General features: G+C 45.6%; 1 protein-coding gene across 2 annotated transcripts in view; it reads right to left on the reverse strand.

The window, feature by feature from the left end:
• Positions 1–1,310: 1,310 nt before the first annotated feature.
• The window catches only part of PDZRN3 (PDZ domain containing ring finger 3), a 240,123-nt gene continuing 229,348 nt past the window's right edge, over positions 1,311–12,085 (reverse strand). The window contains exons 6-10 of one of the 2 annotated variants that reach the window (XM_049640889.1): positions 9,584–9,682; positions 8,444–8,506; positions 6,607–6,708; positions 4,918–5,034; positions 1,311–4,230 (exon numbers count right to left, since the gene is read on the reverse strand). In XM_049640889.1, the coding sequence (XP_049496846.1) occupies positions 2,674–4,230; positions 4,918–5,034; positions 6,607–6,708; positions 8,444–8,506; positions 9,584–9,682 (1,938 nt within the window). In that variant the 3' untranslated portion in view covers positions 1,311–2,673. The remainder of the gene's footprint in view (positions 4,231–4,917; positions 5,035–6,606; positions 6,709–8,443; positions 8,507–9,583; positions 9,683–12,085) is intronic. The other variant, XM_049640890.1, reaches the window with a different exon arrangement.

Here is a 12,085-nt window from a genome sequence, read left to right on the forward strand (position 1 = left end):
GGTTGAGGGCACAAGTTGAATGCATCTGAATTAACTGTATATATCTACCTCTCTTGTGTCGCCATGGCACTAACAGCTGTGGGAATAGGTGGTTGGTTCTAAATTCAAATTCCCGTTTGTTTATTAAATGAGCCCCATTTTTCTCCTTGAGCCTCTTGCTCATGGATAAAATGATTTCTGATTTGTCTTTGAATTTCTTTCTGGAGTGGATTTGCTCAATTAGATTTGGAAACCTGTCACATTGCAAATTGTGACCAAATGTATTTATATGATGGAATGATTTTTTTTTTTTAATCTTTATTTTTGGGAGAGAGAGAGAGAGCAAGTGGGGGAGGAACACAAAGAGAGGGAGACACAGAATTCAAAGCAGGCTCCAGGCTGTCAGCACAGAGCCTGAGGCAGGGCTTGAACCCATGAACTATGAGATCCTGACCTGAGCTGAAGTCAGATGCTTAACCAACTGAGCCACCCAGGCACCCCTATATGATAGAATGATTTTACAAGTAAGTTGTAATGGAAGGATCTAGAATTGGACTTGTTTTTAAGTGGCACTGGCTGACTCCTAAATCCGGAGGCATGTGGGAAGTTCTGGTGAGAAACTTCTCTACTTGACTTTTGTGTCACATGATTGGACTGGAGCTCTTGGTTGTTGTGGCCATATACTTGCTTCTGACCTTGAAGGAGAACAGACAAGGGGAGGAAAGCTATTTCCCCTCAGAAACCTGCATACTTCCATGTGTCTTACAGCAGTGTTTATGGTCTGTGAAATGTGAACTAGGAAGAAATGTTATGAGATAAGAGAGCACTATAGATGCACATCTTCTGGGAGCCGAGGGTCCGGTTCTGTTGGCTGGTGAACTTGGGAGAATATAGGAAAACCATGCCCCGAATAGTCCACCCTTTTGTAAAAACTTCTCTTTGGAGGGTTGATTAATGTAGCAGATGTAATTATCTTTGCAGCGCCTAATCTGGAAGAGACAATGAACAGACATCTTAAGCAATTCAGTGTCTTACCTTCATGACATTGTTCTGTTGCCCAGTGTGACTGACTCCTAGTCAGTCTCAAGATTTTAGCCTCAAAGAAGGCATTTTGGTTGAAGTAGGGGACAGGGGAGGAATATATGAGATGCCTACACACCTGGTCATTTCAATCACATTTTTGGCCAGATCAGGGAATAAACCAGATGTCAGACATCATCGCAAATGAAAATGACACCCTTCCAAATCCTATCTTGATTTTTTTTCAGTAGGTATTATAGCTGCAATTGGTGTCAACACCAGAGCCAGGGAACAATTTGTAGCAAATTCATTATTTAAGACCCTGGGGGTTGTTGGGATTTTAAAACATACCAGTTTTGAAACCCAGTCATTTTGGTGACTTATGTTATTCTGTGGCAATACCAGATAATTTGCAGAAATGGAAAGTTGGGGCTAGCCACCCAGAGGTGTTTTACTGGCAGGCAGTAATGGTTGCAATAGACCATAGAAATTTTGTTGTAAACATGACCCTGATTGATAAACTTGCTCCTACTCATTCTTATCTACAGGATAAATGGGCCAGGTTGAGGCTTTCTGCAAGACAGGAGTCAAAATGGAGGATTAAATGGTGAGTTTGATGCCTTATTCTTTCTTCACTGATAGACATTTGTTTCATGTCTGTCTTTTGGTTTTGGGCAGAATGCAGGTATTGGATGATCTGACTTATATATTCGCAAGGAAGTAGATAATGTAATGGAAGTAAAAAATAAACACTGAAAAAGGCTTTTATTTTATCAGCACCACTGCAAAAAAAAAATGAGCAATCACTTCAAAACATGTCAAATAGAAAATAATAATTTATTTTAACTTCATTTTACTTAATGTTTGTAACTAATCATGATTTCATGAGCTTGCTTGTAAAACTCTGTCCCTTCAAATCTACAAAGCAAAGGTTTACTACAATGAGCACTTAAAATTCCACAAACCATCTCCATCCACAACTTTCCTGTACATGCAAATTCTTCCATTGGGCTGCAATATTTGCAAACATGCTTTAAACTTCCATAAAGCTGCATGATATTTTGCTTTCTGTTAAAACCTTTACACACTCTTGGGAACTTTAACCAGAAAAATGTTTAAATGTGTATCCCAACTCTAAACACTGCTGGTTTGGTTATGTATATTAAATCATTAACCACACAGTTTGGTAGTGTTGAGTTGAAGCCTTGACCTAAATTATATATTAATGGTCACTCATATGAAACACATCCAACAAAGTAACATTATAAAATAGAGTTCCATTAAAAATACACACTGGCAGTTGTATCTGTGTTTTCGGCAGGAAAAAAAAAAAAGCGTGTTTAACTTTTTTATATGAATATAGTTTTAAACAAATTATTCTGTGAAAGTATGCTTAATAAAAAGATCTTTTTGAAATTTAAACACTTTATGTAAAAGGTAGGAAGTAAAAAAGTACAATTGCTATTTGAAAAAAGCTCTGTTTGTTAATATTGCCTTTGTTAAGGGTGGTTTTTCTCCACTTAAAATAGAGCTAGTTGCAGAGCTGGCCAATCTGGACTATAAACAGGATGACCGTATTTATCTTATATACAAAAACTTGCCGCATTGAACGAGGCAGGAATTTCTACCCCAACGGTAGCGTTCTCTTTTATGTACACGACACAGAAGTGAAAATTATACAGTAGTCACGGATAAGAAGGAATTGTATACTCTCGTGCCATCTGGTGATTTTGTGCCGTGGGTTAAGAGTTCCTGGATTGTCATCCAATTATCAAATATCTTTTTATTCCTCTTCTTCATCATCTTTTTGTGGCTCAGTTCAAGGATGTTCATCTCCTTCCTGTCGTCGGCCGCTTGCTGCTCCTTGAGGCAATCCAGCCGGCTCTGCATCATGAACTCGCGCCTGCGCCTCTGCTCCTTGGCCTTCACCACGTGCTGCTTCCTCTCCTCTTTGCTCCAGTAGCGCCCCAGCTTGAGCTCGCTCACTGCATCGTCGTCGGTGGTCATGCCGCTGCGCTCCTCGCGGATCTTGAGGGCGCGCTCCCGCAGCAGGCGGTCCCGCACCGGCCGCTTGGTGATGTAGCGCGTGCCGTCGCTGCGGACCTTCACTTTCCACTCCATCCTGGCTTCCGCCTGGCCGGCCGAGTTCAGGTCCTTGCACATGCTCACCAGGCTCATCTGGCTCTGCGCGTACTCCACGGCCGACTTCTGCTGGATCAGCTGCATGTAGCTCTGGTAGTGCTGCGCGTGCGCCGGGATGTGGGCGTGTTTGTAGGGCGAGTGGGGGAAGGGGGACAGGTACGAGCCGGCCAGCTTCGGGCCGGGGCTGGGACTCCCGCTGTCATCACTGGGCCTCCGCTCCCTGCTCTCGAGGGCCTGGCTGGTCCCCAGCTCTTGAGGAGGAGGGGGGCTGTAGCTGGCGCTGCCCACCTCGGGATCTTCGGTGATGGCCAGCAGGTTCTTTGGGGACGGCCCGTAAGCTTCTGTGGTCCCCACGGCCCCCTCGCTGCTGCCCTCTGCCACTCTCCTCAAGGAGTTGTCGGGGGACATTTCCAAGGTGAGCGGGGTGCTCCGGCAGCTCTCCCCCGTGTTGTAGGCGCTCGAGCTGTCTTTGTCGGATTTCTCCGGGAGCTCGGTGATGTCCGACAGCTCGTGCCTGCGGACGTCGATACTGGTGTTGTAGTTGCGGAAGCCGCTGTTGTGCAGCATCCAGGACTCGCGGTACTGCTCCCGGAGCTGCTGCATCTTGTGCGCGCGCACGATGCTCAGGCATTCCAGCTCGATGCTGCGCAGCTCCTCGTTCAGCAGCTCCAGCTCTTTGTCCACGCTCTCGGGGTCGCTCTTGCTGGCGTCCAGGGGGCTACTGGCGTAGTACAGGCTGTAGGGGTTGCTGTTCTTGGCCTGGCACTTGAGCTCCAGGAGCTCCCGGAAGCGCTCGCACTCGTCCACGGGGATGCCCAGGTAGTCGGCGTCAGCGCAGTCGGCAGACAGGAAGGACTCATTGCTAAACGGCAGGTCGCCGCTGCCCAGGGTGTCCTGGCTGCAAGTGAGCTTCCTCTGCCCGGCCAGCGGGGTGGATGACGCAGTGGCGTCGTCGACGTTGTTCTCCTGCTCCGAGCTCTCATCGTTGCGTGTGCTCTCGTCTGTCCGTCCCACGCCGCTGTCCTTCTCGTGCTGATTGGACAGGATGGTGGCAGTGTCTGTGGTTCCCCCGTCTTCCTCATGCTTCTTCTGGAACAAGAACAAACGGCCAAAATGAGGGAGGCCCCGCCCGTGGTTACCAGGTTCCACCTTTCCTGTAGGGCAAGGGTTTTTCAGGACAGGGCTTTCTAAGGCTCAGGGGCAGCGTATGGGATCAGTACTAGTTCAACGATCTGGCCAGATCGACTGGTGCTAAACTCCTACACTTCTCCTCCTCACTTTTCCTGTCTAAGCAGAGGGGAAGAGTCACTTTACCTCAGTGAATGATCCTAGCCATTCAAGGTCCCAGTGCATGGAGAGCAGGAAGCCTACAGGGCCTTATTACTCAATTAGTACTTTATCAGGACTCTGACCACGGAGGGGGAACAGAAGGGGGCTAAAACAATCTAAGCAGCTCAGGCAACACCCAGGGAATTGCTCTACTTTTGAAAACATGACTTCATGTTTTCTGACCTGCTTTAGAGCTGGCCCGTGTGTTTTCCCAACAGCCAGCAAGTCAGCTGTACCTCCCATTACTGCTCAGCTTTAAAAGCCAAGCTACACTCCCTTGGCCGGTGAGAGTATCAGCTTGCATTTTGTTGGTGTGCAAACAGAAAAGCACTTCATTTTCTTGCTGCCTTCCGGGCCGGTGGGTTTCTGATGGTCTTTCACATCATGAGGGAGATGGAGGGTGCACATTTTGCCATCGCTCAGAGGGGTGAGGGGCCGTGGCCTTACCTGCTGCAGCATGCTGGCGGTGAACTGCATGGCCTGCTGGTGTTGCTCCTCAAGCATGTCCATGTGCAGGTGGTCCAGAAAGTCGTTTCTGTCATCGTCCATCCAGCCCTCGTCCAGCTGCGGAGAAGAAGCAACAGCCACCACAGGCCTCAGAAAAGATTCCTTTTGTTTTCATTTTACTTACTTTTTAAAAGCAAGGATATTACCCTGGGAGAAGGGGAGAAGGCTCCCTCTTGCAGGAGTCATCAAAGTGCAATGTGCCCGTTGGTTTGGTGTCCATCAGAAAACTGGCATCTTTCACGTGAAAGAGACCTTCGACCCTATACCATGTCTGGCCAAGTCTCTGGTGTCCATGGTTTTATTTTTGCAGGGTGACACCCTTGCATCCCTAGCAGCTACCGTCAGTGGAGCAGGCCCGCTGTGTTCGGGGGTCAGGTCGGGCCAGCCCTGTCTCCTGGCCTACACACAAGGTTAGCAGGCCCTGAAGAGTGTCTAGTTGTGGTATGGGAAGAGTTCTTTTTGACACAGAAAATAGGTGTGCTAAAACTAGCTGCCTGGGGCAAGGCTCATCACTCGTTATTAGGCCAGGATCTTCCTAGCACAGACTCTTCAGGGAGCTGAGATCTTACAGCCCGTGGGCTGAATGTGGCCTGCTGTTTGTGGCCACTTCTGTGCTCCAGTGGCAGAGTCTAGCAATTGCACTGGAGACTATATGGCCCCCAAAGCCAAACATATTTATTATTTGGCCTTTTGAGAAAAAGAAAGAAAATAAGAATAGTTCTTTAGTTTTATAAAATAAAAATTGTATTTGATGTGTAAGATGTACATCGTGATTTAACATACATAAATGTAGTGCAATGATTCCTACAATCCACCTAATAACATAGCATTTCCTCACACAGCTACTTTTTTCGTGTGATGAGACTATCCAAACTCTCAGCCAAGCTGTAGTAGCTATGCAGTGTTACTGACCACAGCCATCATGTGGTAGGTTCCCTTGGCTCTTGGGTTAGAATTGAGGTCCACACAGTGGATCTAGGCTGAAACATTTGTCAAACTTTAGAAACTCAAACATCTTGATGGTTATGACCCCGGCTGTGTTTTCCATTCCATTATATTTCCTTCTCCTCCCTCATTCCCATGCTAATGAGCCTGCTGGGCCTGTGGTATAAATGCCAGGCTGCATGTCAGGGGTCTCCTTACACAGATTTTAGGTCACATCAAATGAGACTACTTTTTCAGGGTACATAGTGCCTTCAAATTCAAACTCAATGCTTGGGCAGTGGTCCATAGGGCCAACAGACTTGGGTTTTTGGTTTTAGAAGCACAGACCCAGGGCGCCTCGGTGGCTCAATTGGTTGCAGGTCAGCTCAGATCATGATCTCACAGTCTGTGAGTTTGAGCTCCACGTCGGGCTCTGTGCTGATGGCTCGGAGTCTGCTTGGGGTTCTGTGTCTCCCTCTCTCTGCCCCTCCCCTGCTCATGCTCTATGTCTCAAAAATAAAGTATTGTATGGAAACCAATCTGACAATAAATTGCATATTAAAAAAAAAAAAAGAAACCCAAATGCTCAGTATGCCACGGACTTCAACTTTGTATATTAAAGATTTAATAAAATGAAGGAGATCCAAATAAAAAAATAAATTTAAGAAATACAGACCCTGCTTCATTGGCAGCAAGTTGACTCACCTGGAGTTCAGGCCTTGCAATCAGCAAAGAAAAGTTCTTGTTTTCTTCACTGGTTAGAAGAGCCACAGCCTCTTCACGGTTCTGCACCTCTATCCCATTAATCTTTAAAAAAAAAAGAAGAAAAGTGATGAGGCATCGGAGGGGTGGACAACAGCATAATTAGTTCACCCAAAATCATTCCGTACTGTTCCAGGCGGCTGTGTCACCCAGTCACAGCTGGAACACCGAACTTCCACAGAGCTTGAAAAGGATGCTCATTTTCAGAAGGAAAGGCCCTGCTCAGACTAGTCTGTCACTGTGACAGGTGTACAAGGCTACTAATGTGGAAGCTCCTTGAACAGAAGTCGCTGAGACTCCAGAAGGCAGACTGAGAAAAATCACCATGTTGTGAAGAGGGAACAGCTGAGCAATTTCATCAGACAGAATAAATATGGGAGAAAAAGCAGCAGCAGGTGTGATGTGACCACTACGGAAGGGGAAGGCACATAAGGAAATGGCATTACATGTGGTGTTTTGGTGCCCGTTTGGTACCTGAACCTTTTTTAGGTGGGACGGAAAGTCTAGTGAGGGGGACTCTCTCACACCTGGTATGGAGGTGTTAGTCCCAAGGCAGAGGATTCCTCCAGGGGGCACAGGGATGGTCGCACTGAACATGAAGGTGAGCCTGCCACTCAACTCCTTATGCCAGGGAACCAGGAGGCAGCAAAGGGGTGACTTGGGGTGACTGAACCCAGTTACCAGTGGAGACAGGCAGGGCCATGTCCGGAACCCAGTACTTCCATGCCCCGTAGTGAAGGCTAATGGAAAGCTACAGCATCCCCAAACACAGGACTGCAGGTGCATCAGCACATTTAGGAATCAAGGTCTGGGTTACTCTACCAGGAAAGGGTTCTTAAGCAGCTGAGGTTTGGGATGAAGTCTGAGGAAATGCAGAATAAGCAGTGGAAGAAGAAAATAAAAATTACTCGTGGTGAGGGGTGTAATGGCAGATATAAACATGGTGGGTTAGAAATGAGACGGTGTGACTGAGAAGAGGCAGACGCTAAGCCCTGTGGCAAAGAATCTCAATTTCTGTGAGATTAAAACAGACTGCTGTTGAAACAAGCCAGTCTCATTTTGGGTCCAAAGAGCATTCGGGGTCCTGGTGAAGAAACTACCCATAGAAGCCATTCTATGGTATGGTGGCATTCAACTCATGAAATTTAAAATGCTTCTCCATCTATCTTACTAAATTTGCCCAAGATGTTTCTATTTTCGGGGTAAGACCAACCTTGACACATGTGCTCCAAAATTAAATTTTAATAAAAGGGAGGAGGCACCTGGGTGGCTCAGTCAGTTAAACATGGGACTTCGGCTCAGGTCATGATCTCACTGTTCGTGGGTTCGAGCCCCACGTTGGGCTCTGTGCTGACAGCTCACAGCCTGGAGCCTGCTTCAGATTCTGTGTCTCCCTCTCTCAAAAATAAAAAACATTAAAAAAGTTTTTAAAACAAGAATTATTTTGGTTCACAAGTGGCCAAGGTTACTGGCTTGACCTGGGCCCCTGCTGGGTGGTCTTTGACCAAAGAGAATGAAAGGAAATGAGGTTCGCCTTCTGTAAGGTGCTGGGGCACTCTCTCCCGTTTGTCCTAGGCCTCCCCACTCCCTGATGCATCTTACTTTCTGGGGCTTGTGATTCACTCATTTATTTAACTTGTCTGGCCTCACTATATACCACATCTGATTTGGTAATCCTGGTTCTTTAACCTCTTCAGCCCTAAAGCTATTGACGTAATCCATAAAATGTGCTCTCCACTGTCAGGCAGGGGACGAAGCTGCTGGCTGGAAGCTGACGTACCTGGATAATGCGATCTCCTTCTCGGATGCGCCCATCCTTGGCCGCGATGCTGTTGGGGTCGATCTGAAACAACACAATGAATATGTCAGCACAGAATGGAGAACTAAGACACGTATAGAAATAAACAAGACTTAGTGTCATGCAAGGAGAGACCAGCATGGATCGCTCTGTTTCCAAGTCCTTTCCTGGGCGTGCTCTCGGATGCTTGCATAGCATCCCTGTTACGTGGCAGTGTGTGCAGACCCTGGGGACTTAAGGGATGGAGAGGCACAGCTGACTTGTGTTGCATTCACAGAAATGAAAACCAGTGTGATGCAGAACAGGTTCAAGGGTACCCTTCGCTATGTTGTTCATCATCAGCCATTGCCTTGATTATTGTACTAAATGCTTCAATTTTGGAAAACAACTTTAAAAACAAAATATAATTGAGACAGGATTAAGTATGGGAAAAATCCCTCCAAATTCAGTCATAGAGGACCTTCTTAAGCTTGGTGAACATAGTACATCCAAAGGAATAATTATTAAGCCTAGTAAACATAACACTTTGTTCTTCCCACAGAGAGAGGTTTTATTTCCTCACGCAGTTGAGTGTCTGTGCTTGCAGACATGGGAGTATATGGGAAGGGATCCATGCTGACAGCAGTGGCTTTGCATTGTCTTCTCTAATAAGATCAAAATAGCTTCCATCTATGTACTTTGAAGATGCATTTAACTTACATGAAATCAACTATATACACATTCAACCAAAAGGAAAAAAAAAGAGTAAGAGATAAAGAAATATTTTAAAAAGTGTAAATGATTCCATCCACCATCCCATTCAATGAACACGAGAAGGGAAATGTGAATCTGCTCTTCTTCCCCTGGGGCTGAACACACAAAACCATGTAAACGGCTCCGTTTTATGGCCGATTTGCAGGCTTCTCCAGGGTAATTTTGCCTTATGTGCTGACATTTGAACTTAACTCCCATGTAAAGACGTAACTCCAAGGACTGTGTGATGAAGGGGACAAAGACATTTGTGTCTTTCCAAAGACTTCTCAATGAGCCAGAGGTAAGGCTGGGTAATATATAATAGAAAAAAAAAAAAAAAAACCCTCCTATGGTCTTGAGACGATAGTTAGAAATACTCAGCCTTCATACCTCACTTATATAAATCCCAATGTCCTCTTCATCGTCTGTCCGGTAGCACACTGTGAGGCCCAGCTTGTCCTGGCTGTTCATTCTGTAGAGGTCTACTTCCTAGACAAAGAAAGGGCATTTCTAGTGAGCCTCAGAAGGCGGGGGGGGGGGGGGGGGGGGCTGAGAAGGGTCAAAGGCTTAAAAAATATTTTGTTTCAATGATGAACTGGATTTCTTTGTATTTGAGTGTGTAGAGCGGTTAACTTACTAAACAAAAAGTGATTATGGACACAGGATCAATGCCCACGGCATTTCTGACCTTTCAGTCAATATAAAGTCATTTTGAAAATAGTTATTTTATTGATCCCCCAAAAGAAAAATTACCTATATTTCACTCAATGTCAAGACTTCTGGGGTAGGGCTTTTAAAAAGCATTTTTTCAATGTCTGCCACAAACGAGAATACTTCCAAAGGCCCAAACCATCCAGCCATTTCAGTACAAATGTTTCCAATGTGTTTAGTTAGATTATTTCACGTTGCATTCCCTTAATATTCACAGTAATAGAACTTGCAAACAGATTACACATAAATTGATCCAAGAAAGGAGGGTAACGTGATAGCAAGCAATTAATGCTTTCCACAACAGCTGTGATATTTACAGTCGAGAAATTAGTTTCAGCTGCTATTACCGCAAATTAAATAAGATAAAAGCAAAGTGAGCCCAAATGTGAGACACATGAGCACTGGGAACGTCCCTGTATATGCCAGTTAGTCTGCGCTTCAGAATGAAGTCAGAACTTTGAAAATTGTTGGAGCCTTGGGACGAAGTTCTGGGTTTTCTGCAAGTATTAATAGGCCACATTGCCTTCTCTCCCACACTGCCAACTACCCCGATGACATTCTGCAGCAGTAAGCCACAGGCCTGTTTGAAGGGCTGCCTGATAAGGTCTCCACCAGGTCTCTTGGCCTGGTTTTTACTGTTGACTGCTTGCCGACCAGGAGGGTGAAGGCACTCAGAGAGAATGGGACTTCGAAACCACGGTCTCTGGGGACCACTTCCTCTCTCTCTACTCTTCCTGGCAGGTAAGGATGCACTTGTTTTTGTGGGAAAGCTCAAAGCAGTTATACAACAGATACTTCCTGAACCCTCCCTTGTGAAAGGCAGGGTACCCAACACCATGGACATTTTCAAGGCTGAAGAATAGCGGGTACAAATGTCCTGGGCCAGTAATGCCAAAGCCCTGTGTGCAAGGGAGAGAGAGGCAGGCCAAGCATGGCCAGGTATGAGGACAGATTAGGTGGGACCCCATAGGCCAACGTGAAGAGCTCTGATCTTACCTCAGCATCGTGGGAACCAGTGAAAAAGTTTTAAGTGACGACTGTCCCAATCTGACTAGTTTCCGCAGAATTTCTGGCTGACAGATGGGAGTATCATGTGGTGGTAAAGAATTGGGGCTGTGAAGACAGGCTGACCTGTGTTCAGATCCCAAATCCACCTCCTTCTAGTATCTTTGTCATGTACTTGTTGCTGTATCTAAGTGTCACTAGGAATTGCCACCCTGCTGCCTTAGGCAGGGTCAAGACTCATTGAGGTTAAGGCATGCAGAACTCTTAGCACAGTGCCTGGCCTACAGAAAGCCAATAGGAAATGGGAGTGTAATAATTACTGCAGGGGTGTTTACATGCCTCAAGTCCCAGAAATTGCTTATAGCAGAGTGGGTACATCTGCCTCACCCCCCCATAAGATGGCTTTATTTCCTGAACACTGACATGTTAGACTTCTAATTATAGCTTTAGCAATATGGCAAATTTTCATTAAATGAAATCCCTTTCATTTCTGATACTTGAATTGGATGGAAATTTCTCATGTTTTGAGAACTGGACTTAAGCACAGTAATGGGGGAAGTGTGAGTTTAAGGGTCACTATTTAACTACAAGGGCCAATTCTTCCCAAATCCTTTGGAGTAACCAACTTGCATACCTCAAATATATTGTTAGTCACACATCCTCCTCTTATGTTTCAAACACATGCCCACATCTGTCTCAGGTTACTCTTCATTTGGGTCTGGGTAAGAGGAAAGACTCTCTCTGTTTTAGCCCTTCCCAAGGTTAGTGCAAATCAGCGGAATTTCCTGATGATTTGTTTGGGTCCAAATGCACAACTGTAGCCAAATGCTACTACCACAGAGCCCTGTGCTATGTATCATGGTGGAAGCCAGATGGTTTTGGAACAGGTCCATGTGCAACCAAAGCAGAGAGAGAGAAATGGAAAGGTTATAGGAAGAAAAATGAGCCAATAAATGTTGTGATATTCCTTTTAACAGAATTGAAAACAGTAATATGAGTTATAGCTTTTTCCAAATAATTGAGCCACCAAGGTGAATATCTAAGCATAAAAGATATCAGAGTTCACATGTGCTTCCAAGTGTGGTTGTGAGGAAGTCAGTGCAGGCATTGAAGGAAGTGTTCAGAAACTATTACAGCATTTGGTCATAATATCCAAGAACAAGATTTGCAGGCTTG

This window comes from Panthera uncia, chromosome A2, assembly GCF_023721935.1.
Source record: "Panthera uncia isolate 11264 chromosome A2, Puncia_PCG_1.0, whole genome shotgun sequence".
Classification (NCBI taxonomy): domain Eukaryota; kingdom Metazoa; phylum Chordata; class Mammalia; order Carnivora; family Felidae; genus Panthera; species Panthera uncia.